The sequence below is a fragment of the Lissotriton helveticus genome, chromosome 4_1, assembly GCF_964261635.1.
Source record: "Lissotriton helveticus chromosome 4_1, aLisHel1.1, whole genome shotgun sequence".
NCBI classification, from domain to species: domain Eukaryota; kingdom Metazoa; phylum Chordata; class Amphibia; order Caudata; family Salamandridae; genus Lissotriton; species Lissotriton helveticus.
In genome coordinates, this window is record NC_136063.1 from 929,779,120 (window position 1) to 929,799,274 (window position 20,155).

The 20,155-nt window shown below is 43.6% G+C and overlaps 1 protein-coding gene across 1 annotated transcript in view; it reads left to right on the forward strand.

The window, feature by feature from the left end:
- The window catches only part of LAMA1 (laminin subunit alpha 1), a 549,300-nt gene that overhangs the window by 330,755 nt on the left and 198,390 nt on the right, over positions 1-20,155 (forward strand). Inside the window, exons 35-39 of the mRNA XM_078687536.1 lie at positions 276-387; positions 2,183-2,345; positions 15,456-15,666; positions 15,875-15,991; positions 16,075-16,238. Coding sequence (XP_078543662.1) covers positions 276-387; positions 2,183-2,345; positions 15,456-15,666; positions 15,875-15,991; positions 16,075-16,238 — 767 coding nt within the window. The remainder of the gene's footprint in view (positions 1-275; positions 388-2,182; positions 2,346-15,455; positions 15,667-15,874; positions 15,992-16,074; positions 16,239-20,155) is intronic.

A 20,155-nucleotide genomic window follows, 5' to 3' on the forward strand; every position in this document is an offset into this window, starting at 1 on the left:
AATGAAATGAGCGAAAATATATGACTGATTCTCTCTGTGCTCCAGGACCACAGAACCCTCTAGTAAATCCGTCACTGACTAGACACAATTCTAAATGAATTTATAGGAACCATGTTGTAATAAATGACCCAGCTATTGAGGTTCATGGGAACACACGACAGATCCATAGTTTTACATATAAAACATGTTTGGTAAGACTCAGTTGTTTACTTGGGAAGCCACAAGCCAATTACAAAATGTTTGTTTTGTTAAAAGGTACCTTTTTATTTTAATAGGTGGTTCAAGCTTTTGAGACAGGAAAGGAGCTGAATAGTTCTTCAGAACTAATTCTCCAGAAGACGAAAGAGGTGGCCGCAAAGATTGACAAATTACAAGGAACCATTAGAGGTGATGTGCTGCTGTGAATATAGGACTCACTTTATTTACTGTTTGATCTACATCAGTCGACTTTCGGTATGGTAATGCTATTATGGCATTGACATGAATTTAGATGACCGCGTTGCATTTGTTTGCAGCCCTGTCAAAAAAGCATTTAATAAGCTGATAATTGGCAGGTAGTAAATCTGGTCCATATTCCTGTTGGAAGGTGATTTTACGCATTCATACTATTATTTAAAGTCATTTTGTGAACGCTTCCAAATATAGTCAGCACGTTGTAATCAATCAAACATTCATACAGAAAATAAAATACAATCCATTACATTGGGGTTGTATAGTAAAGTTGAGGGATAAGGAATTCAATGAACCTTTTTTCTTTAAATTTAAACCTCTGTGGGAGGAGCCTGAGAAGCTCACTGCTACTGGCCACAAGAGAATAGCATTTACTTTCCCTTGGCCTTCCTTTAGTGGCTCTTGCAGGGACTGTTACCCTCACTGTATGAAGGATAGCAGTCCTTTAGAGAAAAGAAGTGTATGATCATGTAAGCACAGAAGGTAAAGATGCCACTATGAAGAAGAGCAATCTGATATTGCAGAGTTAGTGGTCAGGCGGAAAAGAGAAAAGCCAGTTCTGGGACGTGAGGGAAGTGAGAAGACTTATCCTTAGTCTAACTATATGTATATTGATGTAACACAGATGTCTGCCATAACTACAATCCCAGGAAGAACCTAGGACATCATTTTAGGATTGGTTACCTGGCTTTCTCTACAGATAATTTATCCAGTACTGATCAAGGGGGTCAGTACTTATCCTCCTCTTGTTACCGAGGTGAGAAGCCAACCAGAGTCCTGCCTTATTTTAAAGAATAAAAGCTACCTGTCTTGGAGAAGCTTGCATTCCCATTGTTGTCCTGTTTCTTGGGGTTCTGTAGGCGAGAGTCACAGCTCGACCAGTTTTGAACTGGTTTCCGGTGATTTGTGGATTGCATCTCTGACAGCGATATTCATCTGTATTTAATGCTGAGGACCAGGAACTAAACAGGAAGTGGTAGATGGGTTGGTTTTATTCTGGCATAGGGAAATCTTCTCTGAACAAAGGAAGTGTTTTTTGACAGTCTAACAGGTTTCACGGATTAGAACTAAGGGAGGCTTAATGAAGGCTGTTGTCTTCAACATGGATTAAGCCAACATCCCCAAAGAAGAACCACCATAATGTGCTGCATGAAAAAGAGGCGCAACTTGCCCCACAATTTATCAAATGCTGGTGAAACATACACATACTTCATCCATGTCACGCACATGATGAGGACAATAGACCTCAGTTATAAGCATTTGATCTTTGGCTACCCACACCTTCAAGCTTTTCTGAATGTTTTTGTTTGAACATGCTATGTCCTGTAATTCCCCATGGAAAATGGCACCTGGCAGCCATGCCTCTTAACCTGACTCCATCTTGTATCTCACCCCGACTGCCCCATTCCTATCTCCACCCAAAAGCAAACCAACAACAGTGATTTACAGACTCATCATTGTGCAACCTTTCCCTTAGTGACCTCAAATCATTGCCTTCAAGTTAAAAGAATGCTGTCGTTTCTGAATGTTTAAGAAGTCCTCTTTTCACTGCAAAAGAATTCCTTGACATTGATAGAAACAAAGGTGACAGCCTGTGTTTGGTTAGGGCGCATAAGCTAAAATCAGATGGTGCATATCAATATCATGTTCTTTTCATTTTGTATGATAGGTTGGTAGGTTTTTGTCATCATTTTCATGTGTTACTTTCTGGGAATGTTTTTCTCCGATTTAGTGTATGCTGAAGTGGCATCAACATTGAATGAGTCGCTGGCATCTGATATAATTTTATCAAATAATACGCTTGAGGACCTACAGAAGAATGTCTCGGTTATGTTGGAATTTATGCGTGGGCGGGACTTTAGTCCATACAATCACAGCTCCACAACAGAGCTCCGGTAAGGTGTCACACACCTACTTACAATTTAAAAGCAATCCGTTTATAAATAAACCATTGAACTGTACTGTAATCCTGGCATGTTTCCATAATATCTATCTATCTATCTATCTATCTATCTATCTATCTATCTATCTATCTATCTATCTATCTATCTATCTATCTATCTATCTATCTGTCTGTCTGTCTGTCTGTCTGTCTGTCTGTCTGTCTGTCTGTCTGTCTGTCTGTCTGTCTGTCTGTCTGTCTGTCTGTCTGTTTGTCTTCCTGCCTGTTTCTGTTTATGTTGTACAGGCAGCAATAGCATCTGTGTAGTTATGGTCAGGTCAAAGTTTCTGCTCAAAAAAGCATTTTTGGTTTTCTCAAACACCTTGATGCTGTTTGACAGATCTGCATGAAACGTTCCAATAAAAATGTTCATTTGATTGGGGTTAAGCATGACAAGTTACTTGCAAATTCGTCAAGCTGAGGCCAAAATACGATGTAGGGTACAAATGGCATTTTGCATTGGAACTGCATGGGGTGCAGGCCCAAAAAGACACCCCCTCACCTTTAAAAGCTATGGTTCTCATAGGTATCATCTAGACAGCTTCTCAGTATTAAGCAAAATCACCTTATTCAATAGATGTGATATAAGCTGATTATTAATGACCATCACACCTGTTCCTTAACACAAAAAATGTTTATCTACAATTATTATGAACCACAGTTTGTCACAAAGTTATGAAAAGTTGAATGTTTCACAGCTAAAAAAAGAAACAAAACAAAAAAGGATATTAACAACAAATAGACGGTGAAACAAAAGTGCTTGTGTGTTTGTAACAAATTCTGAATATATGATAGTCCTTGTTCCATAATTGCCAAGTTATTTGTATGTTACTTATGAATGTCAATGGCGTTAAAACCCAATTTTCGGGTATGTGAGTCTCATGCTTATCTTCAAAAGCATGTGTATGACCCATCGTATTGCCTATGAGAGAGGCCCCGCCTATCTGCAAACGCTACTCACCAAATATCACCCAAATCGCTCCTTACGATCCCAGGGCCGTATGCTCTTTCAGGTACCCAGAATTCTACGGGTACGGATGGGGGGCCGGTCTTTTAGATATTTGGCTAGTAAACAATGGAATGATCTCCCCATTGAGCTCCGGATGGAGCCATTAGAAGCAAGCTTCAGGCGTAGTCTGAAAACTCACCTCTTTCCCAAAATCTGATTCTCTTCTGTTCGCTTCCTAGCAGTTTTCCTGTCTTTTGGGATCTCAGTGCTGGTGGTCAGTTTTAAAGCGCGGGGACACACTGTACCTAGTGTAACCAGGCGCTATATAAACAGCGTTATTATTATTATTATTTTATGCTCCCCATGCCCGCCCCATACTACTAGGTGGCTGCCTACCGTTTCTGACTATGAGGGCCCTTACACGCGGTCATCACGGCGGCTCGTGCATCACAAGCAGATGTTTCAACGCGGGCCATTCCCACTCAATTGCAATGAAAATACCCACTGAGTACATATTTATTTTTCACTTGAGTGAGCACCTCCTGCGGCCACCCCATTAATATTTAGCAGAGTCACAATATTCTTATTCAAGACATTGGCTATTCGGATGTCCCTACATTCACAGAGTTTGGATGAGACCCTCATACCCAGCATTAGGGCCAATAACACATTGCAGGCTGTTGGAAGCTGGCTCTTTATATGGTATACCAAAAATAGGTAGACTGTGGAAAGAGTCCAGTATCCCTTGTAAATGGACAGGGGCTTGCTCTAGCATTCCTAAGGTGCTCTCTTATCGGCTAGTGTGGTCGAGCAGCCTTAGGCTTATCAGAGAGGAGTGTTAGACATCTACAGCATACACACAGTCACTAAATGATGCACATGACTCAATCAGGAGATCCACATCAATTTATTAAAATAGCACGTATCTTAATATAATTTTAGGCACCAAAATCATCATGATCAGGTAAGTACATTTTGAGTTATGATATTTTAGATTTTTTAAAAGTCGACAGTGCAGTTTCTGGAGCTGTAATGTTATCCTATGGAGGAAAGACATATACTGCGTACAAGTACTTTACAGTGACTTGCAGGACCAGTCTTCTTGACATAAGGCGAGATTGGGGCAGGGTCCGAGACAGCACTAACAAGTCACCTCGGGCAGCATTGGGGCGGCTGGGTACAGAGGGGCCTTTCAGCATTGGGTGCCCCGTGTAAGTCAATAGTGATCGGTCCAGTCAAAAAAAGACTGCAAGCTCGGACTGGGGGGCCAGTTGGGCTGAACCAACAAGGGGGCTTAGGTCTCATGATGCTCGAGCATGTAGTTCCCTGCATCCCCTAGCATCGTGACACCTGAGCCCCCTTGTGTCCATAAGTCCTCTTCTCCTCAGGCCAGAACGGCTTGCTGCAAACATCTTCTTAGGTGTTGAGTTTTCATGACCAGAGACACTCACAGTAGAGGGGGTCTGCACAAAGAGGCTGCAGGCTTTGTCAGAAAGTCCACTGTTGGTAAACCCAGGGTGAGGTTCGTCTCTGGAGGGTCCTGGGACCACGCTGTCACCGTTGGCGCACTTCGTATCAGGCGAGGAGGCCCAGGTGCAGTAGTGCTTTCCACTATCTGGTTTTTGGCGGCCGGGAGTCCTTGCAGCTCTTCTGAGGTGCCTGCAGGGGAGCAGCTCCGCTACTCCACGGAAATTCATGTGTCTTGGATGAAGCCTGGCAGTCCTTCCAGGCTTTTGGAGGCACAAGCAGCTACAGGACAAGTTGTCTTTGGCACAATTGTTAAAGACAGCAGGCAGGCCATCAGGGTTGTCACCAAGGCGCGGTTGCTGGCCCTCTGTTCTTGCTTTTGCGGCTCTTCAATCTCCTTCTTCTTTCAGGTTGGCAGATTCAGATTTTCTGGTGCCAGGGGCTCCCAAAATACTAGATTTAAGGGTGTTAGGGGAGTGTAGGGTATTAGCCAATGGTCTACTTACCACTGGGCTCACTATGCCGTCTATATGACCACTTCCTATGGGAAGTGGCATAACCCTGTGCCAGAGTTCCTAATTCTGCCATCAAGAAGTTGGCAGACTTTTTAATGTTCATGTCCACATCAGGTAGCCCACCTTAGGGGTTGAACAAGCCTGAAAGTGCACACGCCTCTCTGACAACTAAGTTTCCCACCTGTCTAGGCACCACATGTGCCCTGGTCAGGGGGGTTGGCATCCTCTCCTGTGAGGGAAGCCAGATTTGTATACCAAAGGCAGTGGGCTCTTTGAAGCTCCCTGCCTTGGATGCTACTTTGCAGGTCATCCTGTGGACGAGGGTGTAAACACCCTCTGCCTGAGCAGGCTTTGTGCCTAACCTCCTAAGAGCAAAGGCCTTCACCCCTGGGGGTCAGAAACCAGTCTGTGGTGGCAAGCTGGCTAGGAGCAGTCAGTCATCACGCTAGTAGTAAGTATGTTTTCAGCGGGCACCTTTAAGCTCAGGGGATTGGTCCTGTAAGTTGCTGTGAAGTTCCCGAATGCAGTACATCTTTTTCCCCCATAGGATAAAATTGGGCACCCAATGCTGAAAAGCACCTCTGGACCTGGCCGACCCCATGCTGCCCCAGGTGACCTGTTGGTACTTCCTTGGACCTTGCCCCATACTTACCTTAAGTCCAGGAGATTGGTCCCGTAAGTTGCTGTGAATTACATGTATGTAGTGTATATCTTTCCTCCATAAGATAACATTACCGTTTCAGTAATTGCACTTTGTTGATATTTAAAATCTTTAAAAATTCATAACTTGAAACGTACTTACCTGATTTTGATGATCTTGGTGCCAAGAGTTATATAAAGATAACTGATATTTTTAGAAGTTGGTTTGGACCTCCCTATCGAGTTGTGTGCTTTGTTTATTGACTTTGTGTGGATTAGAGATGTCTAACACTCCCCTCTGATGAGCCTAAGGCTGCTCGACCACACTACCCCCTAGAAGACCACATTGGGATTGCTGGAGCAAACCCCTGTCCACTCACAGTATACCTCTTTTCAGTATACCATATGAAGAACCAGCGTCCTACAACACACTAATTTACAGGCCATGTTGTAGGAAGCTGGCTCTGTATATACTATACCAAAGTAAGGTAGAGTGTGCTCAGAGTCCAGTGGAACCCCAAAGGTAGGCAAAGGTAAAAGTAGATAATACCTTACTCTCTATTTGTGGTAGTGTGGGCGAGCAGTAATGCTTAATCAGAGGGTATTGTTAAGCATTTGTTTTGCAGCGTGAATCCTTTTCTGGATTCACATGCTGTGCATTATTCCACCATCTAGTGGTTGGGTCCCGAATCGTCTTTGTATGTTTTTAAAAACAAAATTCTTGTTTTGGTCGCTGTCGACCACCATTTGGTGCCAGATTTGTCCCCTGTGTGACGTCAGACGCTATCATGGAGGTCGACATGCATGTTGGCCATCCCAGATTCTTTTTTCCGCCCATGGTTCTTTAAGCAAAACAGGAAGCTCCGAAGAAAGTGTAGGAAGCTGGCTCCGTATATGCTATACCAAAGTGAGTTATAGTGTGCACAGAGTCCAGTGGAACCCCAAAGGTAGGCAGAGGTAAATTTAGATAGCACCTCACTCTCTATTTGTAGTGGTGTGGTTGAGCAGTAAGGCAGAATCAGAGGACAGTGTTAAGCATTTGTTGTACACTCTCAGTGCGCAAATGAATTCACACACTAAAAGACCGAACATCAGACCAATTGTTTTTGTTTAAAAATATTATTTTACTTATTTTATATTCTATAACCAAGCAAACCTGGCACAGGTAAGTGATAAGTACTTTACAGTAAATATACAGTTGTAGTACAGTTTGGCTATGTAATAGTAAATGCATTTTGTTTTGACTTACAGTATGGTTTCAGAGAAATGCAATACTTTGTAAATACAGTACATAGACTTGAATAGGCTTTTTAGTAAAATTACAGGTAGGTTACCTTTGAGATTACTTTTCTTACTTAAAGTAGTATACCTGGATACTAAACTGGGACATTTCCTGTAAACAGCTAATTAAAATCGTTTTTGTTAGTTAGTGCAATTATAAAGAATTTCTTTAGGTTTTCAAACCCTACACGTAGAAACTTTTCAGTGTTATCCTGTGGAGGAAAATAGTGTTATCTGTTTATAGGTAAGTATTTGGTAGTGGGAGTTGAGGTTCTGGGGGTAGACTCAGGCGTCCCCCAGGGTCAAGGATGCATTCTTGTTACACCCTCAGTGGCACTAGGGCATCCGGGTGCAGATTGCTGAGGTCCAATGTTATCCAATGGGGGATAGGGGGGCCTCCGATTGGTGGCTGCTGACTAGCAAGCCCCTTGGTTGTGGGAGCAAAGCTCCTGGACTTTAGCTCAGGGCAAATGAGGAAACAAAGTTTTGACTTCGGGCGCCCTGTTGGTTTCAATGGGGATCTTGCAGTTTGCAAAGGCACTGCATGCTTGGGGACAAAGGTCTTCTGGGTGTGACCACCACTTTAAGAGGTACATTGGGAAGTTAGTGGTTGGGCACCCAAGGCTGTGGGGCGTCAGGTGCAGGTGTGCCTTTTGGGTTCAGATCTTCTTACTAGCTCCTTGCCGCAGTTGAGGCAGGTCAGAGGTCACCAGATCTCAGGTTAGGGTCGCCGGGGTGACCTCCTTGTGGTGGTGGCACACTCGAGTTCCGGCTGTGGACGGCGACTGCAGAGTGGTGCAGAGTGGTGCGGATTGGCGGTTTCCAGCCAAGGCCTTAGGTTGTAGATGAAGAAATCCGATGTTCACGGGAGATAAATTCTTTGTGGTTGAAGGCAGGCAGGTCCTCTGGGGTTTTCGAGGTTGCTGGCTGCAGGACAGTGGGATTTTGCAGGAGCAGGTTCGAGGTGGAGCCAGGCCGGTATGGCTGGGGCCCAGTCAGTGGCCGTCTTCCTCTTGTTAGCTGCTGCACAGCTGTTCGGTCCTTCGTCCTTCTTCTTCTTCTTCTTGTAGTTTCTACTTGTTTGAGGAAGCAAGGTTCAGGGGTGCCCCTAAATACTAGATTTAGAGGCACTACAGGTAGGTAAAAGGCAGGGACCAATGGGTCCCTTCCCTGGGGTGGGTACACCCACTATTATGCCACCCTCCAGCGGGAAGAGGGCATGAGCCTATCCCTGGTTGGCTGAGTCCCCCCATCTGCAAGATGGTGGAGACTGGGAGTGTGCTTCACATCGCCTCCCCACCTGAGGGGTGGAGTTGGCAGAGGTAGGCACACCACTCTTCCTCACCTGTTTTTCCCACCTGTTCTCCCGCCCAAAGTGGGGGTCAGAACCAGTGGGGACCAGTTGCTGTAAGCAGCAAGTGGCCTGGGAAAGCTCACAAAGGTCACCTGCTTCTGCGAAATCCCGGTGTGTCCTGCAGACAGCAACCTCGAAAATCCCAGAGGACCTGCCTGCCTTCAAGCACCAAGACTTTGTCTCCCTTGAACAACGGATTTGTTCACCTGCAACCTCTGGCTCCGCCCGGACACCGCGAATCCACCCCATTCTGCACCCGCCGTCCGTGGCCCGAGCTCGAGTTGGCAAACACCACGAGGAGGTCACCCTGGCACTCCTGAGCCGAGATCCGGCGACCCCTGCCCTGCCTCCAGCCGACGCCTGCAGCCTGTTCTAACCCCAGAAGCTCAACTCTAAAGACTAATTACTTACCTGGTAACCATCAACTTCTTTTCTCTCCATAGGAACCCATTGACTATTTTTCTCTGGAAAATATTTTGAGTGTGGAGTTGATTTGTTTGGAAACCAGAAAGATACAAATTGTGCAAAACTGATTTCACTTACCTTTTCTCTAGGAAATGTCCCAGTGTGATATCTAGGCATATCACACTGAGTAGAAAAAGTAATTTAAAAAGTAATCTCAAAAGTAACATAAAAAAGTAACTTACCTGTGGTTTTCATTGCAAAGTCGATACAAAGTATATGTACAACATTTCACAGTATTGCATTACCAGTCATTCAAACTATAACCATTTCAAAGTACATTTACAATTGCATTTCAAACTGTAAATTATTTATCAACTTACCTGTGCCAGGATTGCTTGGTTCTAGAAAATAAAATAACTAAAAGAATATTTGTATACCAAACCAATTGGTCTGAAGTTCAGTCTTTGAGTGTGTGAAATCATTTGCTGATTGAGTGGGTACTACAAATGCTTAATACTGTCCTCTGACACTGCCATACTGCTCAACCACGCTACCACAAATAGAGAGTAAGGTTCTATCTAACAGTACCTCTGCCTACCTTTTGGGTTCCACTGGACCCTGTGCACACTATACCTCACTTTGGTATAGTATATACAAAGCCAGCTCCCTACATCACCACAGCCAGGAGGAGAGCAAATGCAGTCTCCAACACCGGGCCTCCACCAGAAAAGGAAAGTACGATGATGGATATGGTGGGGAGAAGGAGGGAAAAGGAGGCAGCAACACAGTGGTGTATTGCTAACTGAAATGCCCTACTAAATAGATATGCCTGCCAACAGTGGGATGGGATTGAGGAGTTTTTTAACAAACTCCCAGAGGAGGACAAAAAGAGGACAAGAGCTATTATCCAGGAGGGGAAGAATGTGGCAAAGACATGTCTGAAGTCAGCTTTGGATGCAGAAGATACTGCTAGTAGGCAGATGTGCACAGGAACCATCCTAAGAAGACATGCCTGGCTCAGCATCTCAGGTTTTATGCAGGAAGTTCAAACCTCCATCAATATAGGCCATTCAATGGAGAAGCACTGTTTGGCAAAGAAGTAGATGAATCCCTTCAACAGATAAAGAAGGACAATGAAACAGCGAGGGCAATGGGGGCCCTGCAGCAAAGAGGTTCCTTTAAAAGAAGGGGATTCAATAACAGAAAGTACCTATTAGCCAAAATGGGAGCAAAAAGTCAGGGTAAACCTGCAAAAGCCTGTGTTGCAGCTTGAATCTTTTCTGGATTACCATGCTGATCATTATTCCATCTAAAAACTTTTGTCCAGTCTGTTTCTTTTTTGTTGTTGGTGGGCTTCGACGGACCGCCATTTGATGTTCCCTTGAGATGTCTCTGGGACCAGAAACAATGGACATCCTGGGCAGAGGTGTCACACGTCCTCCCCCAGAATGGGCCCAGTGCTTGAAGGGGAAGCTTAAAAAAAAATGGCTTGCCGCCTTTGTAATGCTACCCCCAGCCTCTGCTCCTAGCAGCAGATGGAAGGCTCTGGTTTACACCCCCACTTTGAGCTGCAAAACTGGTGAGAACATTTAGAAAGCCTAGGAGGTGTCCCTACAGCCTGAATCCAGAGGCTCCCCCTTACCGCAACCTGCTCCGGTAAGAAGACTCCAACGTCTAAAGGCACCCCCTGTACCCGAAGCCCCTGTGCCTTGGTGAGCTGATTAGGAGGTGCCCCTATGACCCTCTACATCCCTAATTACCCCTGCTGTTGTTGCTCTCCCTCCTGCAACCTACTGTAGGACGCCTTCAGCCTGTTTGTCCAAAGCAAGTTCTCAATTGAAAACCCTTGGGCCCCCGGATTTTGCTCCCTGCACCCGGCTGCCCCTGGTGGTGTATTTTTTGTGCTGCTTTGTGGCCCCCATATGCTTGCTCTAAACCCCAAAACATGGCCCCTGCAACCGATTTTCCTACCTGCAAGCAGTGTGGCTTTGAGCATCCCCTCCACTGAAGCGCATTGGGGCAAACTCCGATTTTGAACTCTGCACCCACCGACCCTGTGCCTCTGGTGGTGCAATTTTGGTACTTACCTGCCCCTTGCCCCTTGCTGATCTTTGGTCATAAAGACTGAAACTGTAAGTTGTGAACTTACCTGTTTAACCACATTATTGGTTACCTCCATAGGACAACATTGAACTAGTCAGAAATTGCACTGTATTCACTTTGGAAAGTGATAAATATTTTATTGCAAAGATTTTGGTCATAAAATAAAGTACAAACAAAGCTTATTTTTATAAAATTGGCATGGGTCTCCTTTTTGAGTTGTGTGTCCATTATTGGTCAATGTTGTGCAATAAGTGACTTGCACTCCTCTGTTAGCCCTAAGGCAGCTCGCCACACTGCCAATAATAGAGCACTTTGGGTTTTACATTGAGACCTGTACACTCTTGGGGAACCCCTAGACTCTCTGCACGGTATAAGCACCTAGTGCCATACCATATACAGACTCAGCTTCTTACAGATGTCTTGAGAGATTCTAGTGCTAGTGTCACCATGGTGACCCAGCAATTGGTTCACTCAGATCAGTACCTGATTGGAAGGACCTATCCAGTCACCAATGCTGACAATGTCACAAAGATCCATCCTATGGCATCTTTTGACTTGGGGGGGAGAGGTTGGACCAAAGGAAGAGGTTGCGTCCCCCACCATCCTTGTAGAATATATGCTTGGAAATGATTTGGAGACTTCCCCTTGGACTGAAGTCGAACTGTGAACCCATGCAAAGAAACTAGGGCTCCCAGACTGGGGTTTTGTGAAAACCAGAGCACAGAGCAGAGCTCAGATTGAAAAAGAGGTTCTGGATCTTGAAAGAGTGGACCAGGTCTCCAAGAGAAAAGGCAGGAAGACTGGGGGACAAGATTCTAAACAGATTCTAAGTCAGAACCCTTCTTCTCAGGAAGAGGACTTGTTATCCTCAGAAGGAACTGAACCCGAAGAGCTTGGGCCTTACACACTAAAGCTCTTGGGCCCAGGAGGACCCTCTAGAAAAGATCTGTGCCAGGGAAAATAACCCGGTCCCACTCTTGAGAGCCTGAGTAAGCAAACTGCTACACAGAAAAGGGGTGATATCAGTGGCACCCACAGGGACTTTCAGAGGATGGACTCCTATACACTGAGGCCAGAGACCCCAAACCTGGTGCCACCAGGAAAGTGGTAGTATCTCAGAGGGTTACAGAGTTCCTCCTCACTTGGTCCATGATATCCCCTTAGCTGGGCACCTTGGTCAGGATAAAACGTGCTGTAGATTAAAGAATCACTTCTACTGGCCAGGTATGTGTCGGAAGGTGAAGGACTTTTGTCAGTCATGTGTCTCCTACGAAGCCAGTGGTAAGGGAGGCGGCCTCCTAAAGAACCCTTAATTCCACTTCCAGTGGTAGGAGTACCCTTTGAAAGGGTAGGGGTTGACATTGTTGGCACCCTGAACCCTCAAACAGCTTCAGAGAACAGATATATTGTGGTGGTAGTGGATCATGCCACCAGGCATCCTAAGCCACTTAGGACAACTACTGCTCTATCAGTGACCAAGACCCTCCTTGGTATCTTTACCAGAGTTGGTATTCCTAAGAAGGTAGTATCAGACAGAGGTAGGATGGCTGAATACATAGAAAAAGCAAGACAAACCATTCAGGCCAGGCAAGAACTGCAGAAGCAGGCATATAACCAAAAGGCTGCGATGGTTAAATACAAACCAGGGCAGAAGATGTGGGTATTAGAGCCCGTGACCCCTAGGCCCCTCCAACACAAGTGGAGTGGGCCCTAACCTGTCCATGAAAGTAAAGGGGAGGTCACCTGTCTGGGGGGCCTTGGTAGTGCAAATATCCCAAAAGGGTTATACCTGTCAACCGCCTGAAGCCCTTCTATGAGAGAGCTGATGTCACCCATGAGGGACAGGAAGATGAGTGAACCTCTGCCTGATCTCCTGTCTAGCAATTTAAAAGATGGGTCTGTTGATGGAGTGATCTTGTTAGACAACCTCACTGGCCACCAGCAGGCTGACTGCAGGCACGTCCTCAGTCAGTATGCCGAGCTCTTCTCTCTGACCCCTGGTCAGGCTAGCTGGTGTACCCATGAGGTGGACACTGGTGACAGCCTACCTGTCAAAAACAAAATTACAGTCTGTCTGACCATGTCAGAGAGAGCATCCAAGCTAAAGTGAGTACTGGATCTGGGTGTCATTGAACACTCAGAGAGCCCCTTGGCCAGTCTAGTTGTCTTAGTCCCCAAACCTCACTCAAAGGGTAAAACGAAAGAAATGAGGTTTTCCGTGGACTATAGGGGCCTCAATGCTGTGACAAAAACTGATGCACACCCAATACCTAAAGCAGATGAGTTGATTGACAGGTTAGGGGCAGGCAAGCATCTGAGTTCCTCTGATCTCACATCTGGATACAGGTAGATAGGTCTGACCCCCGAAGCAAAAGAGAAATCTACATCTCCATTCCAGTTTACTGTGAGACCCTTTGGATTAAAGGATTCCCTGTCACCTTCCAAAGGTTGGTGAAAAGAGTGTTTGCTGGGCGGGAACCCTTTAGTGCAGCTTATCTTGACGATATTGCTTTCTACAGCTCTTCCTTAGCAGGGTCATCTGATCCAACTTGGAAAAGTCCTTGGGGGTGGAGAAGTGCAGGCCTCTCTATCAATATCAATAAAATTAGTGTGGATCGCCATTTCTAGTCGTGTGTCAGTTATTGATCAATGTGTGTGCAAAAATGTCTTACACTCTTCTGTGTTAGGCCTAGGGCTTCTCACACCCACCACCACAAATAGAGCACTTTGGGTTTGCATTGAGCCCTGTACACTTTTGGGTTAAACTCTGCACCTAGTGGTATACCATATACAGAGCCAGCTTCCTACAGCTTCCTACAGTGTTTATATCAGGGCCTTTATTATATATTTATTAGGCAAATCTCACCTCTCACCTCTTATAATCACACCCTTGCCTGCTTCAGTGCTAGCTTCAAGTAGTCTAGGTCAGACCTCACAAATATGATGCAGGTCCTGGGTACTGATAGGAAGACACTGTTCAATGCAAAGAAAATATCTTATTCCCCACCTAGTCCAAGAAATCTTGAACAAACCAAAAAAACTGTAGCAGGCCAAATCAAATTTCCTTATGCCTAGCTACATCTAGTCCACTAAACCACCATCACAAAAACTAAGCTCATACCTGAACAATTCTGTGCTAAGTACACAGAGCCCAAAACAAAATCTCAACTTATAGGAAGAACTCCAGTCCAACCCCAGACTGACCACCTTTTTAGATAGGAAACCTGTTCATGATAAAGCTTCCACACCCACCTTGTTGGAGATGCACTGCATCTTCTCTGGCAAATTAGGGCATAGAACCAGATGTCTACCATGGCTAAAACCAATGAAAAGCGTGGCTTGCCATGAAGCTATGAAGTGCTTGTTTATTAAGCTTCTTACATCCCTAATTTCCGGAGAATCCCTTCAGTTCTGTCTGACCCTTAGAAAATACTGCAGACTTTTGAGCAAAGCTCCCTAAAAGACTCTTTACTTAAACCTAATGAAGTCCTGATCTGTCCACGTATGGAGAGTCAAATGGGAAACTCAAGAAACGTAATGATTGGAGTGGGTAAAGGGGCACTTTGTGTACAAAGTACAAGTTGTATTTGCAGTTACACTGGCAGTGTTCAGGTAAACATCAGAACGTGTGTTCCATATGTTTATTTCGGAAACATTATCACATAGGGATAAATCTCAGGAGAATAGTGATTAGGTAATTAATTTCAAACTCCTGTTTTTTATTTGTTTTTCCATTAATGTCGCATTAAGAACATTGTTGTGTTCCTATGCTAATATTCCTGTAGCCTGTACATGGTGGCGTACAGGCTACAGGAGGATGCGGAAAAACCGCAATCGTAATTGGCCCCTAAATTTGTGGATGAGTGGGGAGTTCGGAGAACCTCTTACATACCACCCACCGCCTTTTTAACTTTTTCTGCTCCCTCAACCCTTTTATTGACCTTATTACCTAATCTAATTTTTAATGTGTCCATTTGGTTATTTTTTGCTCACATTATTTCCACTATGTTGTTATTCTGGTTTAATTACCTCTAGTTTTTTATATTGTAAATATGAGGCAAGTAAATGAAAATTAGCACGTGACCAAGAGGTTAGGGTGTATAGGGTTTTTTGTATGTGTGATCTAGGCTCTGCAAAACTAATTGAAGTTGGTAAAGTCTTGAATGTAGTCAGGAGGCCAGAGTTATCGATTCTTATATTGATTTATATTGATTTCAAGTCCCACCTGGATTCTGCTCATGTCTGGGTCGTGCCACATTGTATTTTGGAACTAGCCCTATGTATTCAGATTCACACTGTTCAGTTTGACATTTGTAAGCTTATATTTATCTTACACTGCTGATTTTACAGAGCTGCTGGAAATGTATTATGGCGGGTTAAGAAGGAGTTTGAAAAATCTCAGCCAGATGGGAAAACGAAAATAGAAAATATAAGAGTTCTTCTAGAAAATCACCACAAGAAACTAATTGAGGCCAAGGAACTGATAGATGAAGCCGACATAAACACCATCGAAGCCCGCCGCTTCCACATCCTTTTCAAGAGCAATCTGCTGGAGCTGAATGTAAATAAAAGACATACTAAATTGTTGCCAAACTACGTATCGTGTATTGCACATGCTGAGCTCACCTTTATAAAATTGATATTCTATTCAAGAGTTTTCAAGCTATAAATATAAATAAAAAATAAAAGTCTGTTAAGTAAAATAAGGTAAATTAATTCTGAGCATTTTATATGTCATGTTGCTGATCATAAAATTCTTTATACAACAGGGCAAAAAACAAAACATCTTGGAGGGCAAAAACCAGTCTGTCATGTTTCTTGAAGAAGGAGTCTCTCTGGTGGATGACGCTGTTAATATTTCAGAAGATGTGATTAATGCTACCTCTGTAAGTGCCAGCTTAAGCCTTTTTTCATCCAGAGTGCCTTTAGAACAGCTAGCCATTAACAAATGGGTGATTTGTTTGTGTAGGCTTTAGATGCCCACCTTGAGGAGATGATGATGTGGAGTGCCAACTTAAGGCTCCATGTGGATAACCTGGTCATGCAGATGTCAAAACGGGAAGTACTTGACCTAGTCTACAAAGCAGAGGACCATGCAGCTGACCTCCAAGCCCTTGCAAGTTCACTAGGAAGGTAAGAATTACTCTGGCCCACCGTAGATATATACTGCATCATCCAACTTGGTCAATCTGACAAAAATTGTTAATGTATGCATAATTACAATGAACAGAATCCTTACCATAAGTTAGATGTGTTTTAGCTCAGATTAGCAGATACGCCTGACCTTGTCTTTACTGATATGGTAAAAGAATAAATTGAGTGGGGGGCTTTAAAAAATGCTGTTTGCTCATGCTCTCTAGGGCATGCATATTTTCAATTGTTCTGAAGGACCACACACAAGGTAATTGAACTTGCACATTGAATTTGATAGTAACTATGGTTTGCATTTATTTTGGACGAGTATAAAGGCACAACTCACCTTACAAATCTTACATGTTATGTTATTCACAATTGTATAGCTATGTCTGATTGAGAATTTCAAACCTGAAGTACAAACAAACATTCTCAATACATCATTTGAAGGCGAACATCTTTTCCGGAGTGCGGTCAATGAAACTCTGAAACTGTCAAAAAAGGATATTGAGAAAGCAAAGTTAACGGTAGCTCTGCAGTTCAGAGGCAACATGCAGAGGGGATCAGTACCCTCGTGAAGATGCCCAGGAAGGGGCTCCTCCCATCCTGGAACATCCCACCGGACATACGAACAGAAATATCCGGGAGGTAGTCAATTAAGTCAACAACAAGGTTGACAGTACCAACAGGAAAGACAGTCCTTTCGTGGACACACATGTGTAAGAGGGCAACCCCAAAGAGGAGGGGCACTCCCTGACAAGAAGTGACTTGTGAACATTTGTAAGGACACTCTACAAACATCCAAGAGTGTAAAAACAGAATACCAAGAACAACTACATACAACACAAGTAGGAGGCAGAATAAAATATTTCCTTCAGGATTATGGAAGATCACTTAAAGATAATACCATACAGATATTGCATAGTATTAGACAAGACACTTTTCCATGTAAGGGGCCAAAGAGAAAGGTACATTCAAAGGAAGAAACATCCCGTCTACTCAAGGAAGTAGAAGAAATGTTAGCAAAAGATGCAAAAAACACGAGTGCCAAAGATAGCTATCAACAAAGGAAACTACTCAGCATATTTTCTTATTCCAAAGGTAGATGGAACACTGTAGCCATTTCTGGACCTGATGTTTCAGAACAAATTTATAAAAGCACAAAAATTAAAAATGGCAAACCTACAAGAGGTAATACCACAATTGCAAGTAGGGGATTACATGGCAACAGTAGATTTAAAATATGGTTGTTTACAAGTTCCAATGAATGCAAGCCACAAAGGTTTCCTAATATTTGTGGTAGACAAAAGACACTACTAGTTCAAGGGGCACCAAGAGAATTCACAAAGTTTCTAGCAGCAGTAGCATCACACCTACAGAGTCAAGGTATAGACATTTATCCCCACCTAGGAGACTGGCTAGTAAGGGCACACTCCCAAGAAATGCAAAGAACACATTCTGCAAGTAATTAGAACTCTGTACAGGCTGCGGTTCTCAATAAACATGGAAAAGTCATCTCCCAAACCAGAACAAGAAAAGATGTTCCTTAGGGCAAGGATCAATTTAATCCAAGGGAAGGTGTTTCCCAATGAGAAGAAAACAGAGACACAGTTAAAAGAAATACCTATGTACCAGAAGGGGCAAGCTCTGACAGTGAGGAAGGTGGGGAAGTTATTAGGAATATTGTCTTCCTGCTTCCCTTTGATACCAAACACCAGACTCTACATGAGACCATTTTAGGAATGGCCACAAAACCAACAGCCATAGTCAACAGAGAGTTGCGAAGATCTAGTGGTTGTCACACAAAGAATAGAAGAGGAGACAGTGTGGTGGAACAGGTCACATATAACAATAGGGTGAACATTTGCGCAACAAACTCCCATTAGGAAAGATGCCTCACAGAATGGAATAAGGAGCATAACTTTACAATCGTCAGGTAAGGGAAGTCTGGAAAGAACAGGATGCATTACAACATATCAACATCCCACAACTAAAGATAGTATTCCTAGCCTTAAAAGCCTTCCAGAAAGAGCTTTGCGGAAATACAATATTGAAACAAATGGACAACAGAACCACCATGTTTTTAACAACAGGGAGGACACAGTCTCTACCATCATCAACATTACCACAAGAACTATGGAAATGGGTAATTCAACAGAAGATGGAAGTCTTAGCAGTTTGTCTACTGGGAAAAAACAATGGTGAGGTTGACAGACTGAGCAGACAAGCTTCTTGTTCCCATGAATGGAAGCTAAACCAAACAGTTACTTGAGGATCTTTAAAAAAGGGAACACCAGCAATATATCGTTTGCAATACCACAGAACGCCAAATGCCAAATCTTTGCTTCCAGACAACATTACCACCAATTCCTGGAGAATGCACTGCCTATAGATTGGTGATGGAGATTTGGCATGTACATTCCCCCTGAGACCACTACTTTACAGAGTGATCAGCAAATGCAAGGTCCGCTGTGTGACCCTGATACTAATTGCACTACAGTGGGAGAGACAAACACGGTTCTCAGAACAAATTGAACTATCCCAGGGAAAGATTTGCAAATTACCAATCAGACAATATCTGCTGTCAATGCAACAAGGAAGGGTACTTCACCCAGAACCAGAGTCTTTGAACCTGGCAGCATGGCTACTGAAGACTTAGAATTTGGACACCTAAAGCTGCCAGATTTGCAATTGCTGTCCTAAGAGAGGACAGGAAGCCAACAAATAGAAAGTGTTACATAGCAAAATTGAGATGATACTCATTTTGGTGTCTTATGGAAGGATTATTAAGAAAGAGCACTGGAGACAAAACAATTCTAAAGTATTTAACACATCTTCTAGACTGTAAACTGACATATGCATACTTATAGGGTAATTTAACAGCAATAGTGATGTATACAAGGGGCCAGTCATTAAGCAGTTCCAGGAAAGAGCAAAGAGAATTGCACCTCCAAAGAAGATACCTGCACCCATGTTGAATTATAATGTACTCCCCACACAACTGATGAACGTACCAATCGAACTATTACACAAAGCTACATTGCAGATGTGCACGCTAAAGACTGCGGGCCCGATTCACAAAAGTAATCTGAGACATAATCCTAACTTTATGACTTTCGGTAATCACAAAGGGCATTTAAGAGTAGTAAGTTAGGAATCCTAACTTTACTACTCCTAAATGCCCTTTGTGATTACTGAAAGTCGTAAAGTTAGGATTTTGCCTCAGATTACTTTTGTGAATCGGGCCCTGCCTTTTTAGTGACCATCACATCACCATGAAGAGTTAGTGAATTACAAGCACTCACGATAGAAGAACCATATTTCCAAGTACACAAGGACAGGATTGTCATGAGAACCCACCCGCAGTTCATGCCAAAGGTTATCTCACAAAGGAGCTATAGCAGTGAAGTGGGGGGTTGCGGAGAGACGATCGACAAGAGCCTAGGCGGCTGAACTCGACAAATGCATGATTGCAGAAAAAGAAGTATACAAATCTAGAGGATGTCCCAAGAAGTGGGATATGAAATGGAGCGGTGGAATGTGCATCAGGGAGATTTATGAATATCCCTGACTGTAGAAATGGAACTGTCAAAGGAAAAACATCTTTTCGTCTGAAATGTTTGACTGTTTAATCATTGGCTATTTCAATACGTGCACTTGATGTCATAAGGCTGTAATGTATGCATACCGATGTCAATGACTATATGCAGTTTGTTATCAATAAAAGAAAAAAGAAAAAAAAGGTTATCTCACAATTCCACTTGAATCAAAGCACACAGATACCAAGCTTCTTTCAGAAACCAAAGAGACACGCAGAAAGAACATTACATACTTTAGACACAAGACGTGTGGTAATGTATTACATTGAAAAGACAAGGGCCGACAGAAAGATAAAGCAGTTCTTCATGTCATTCGCA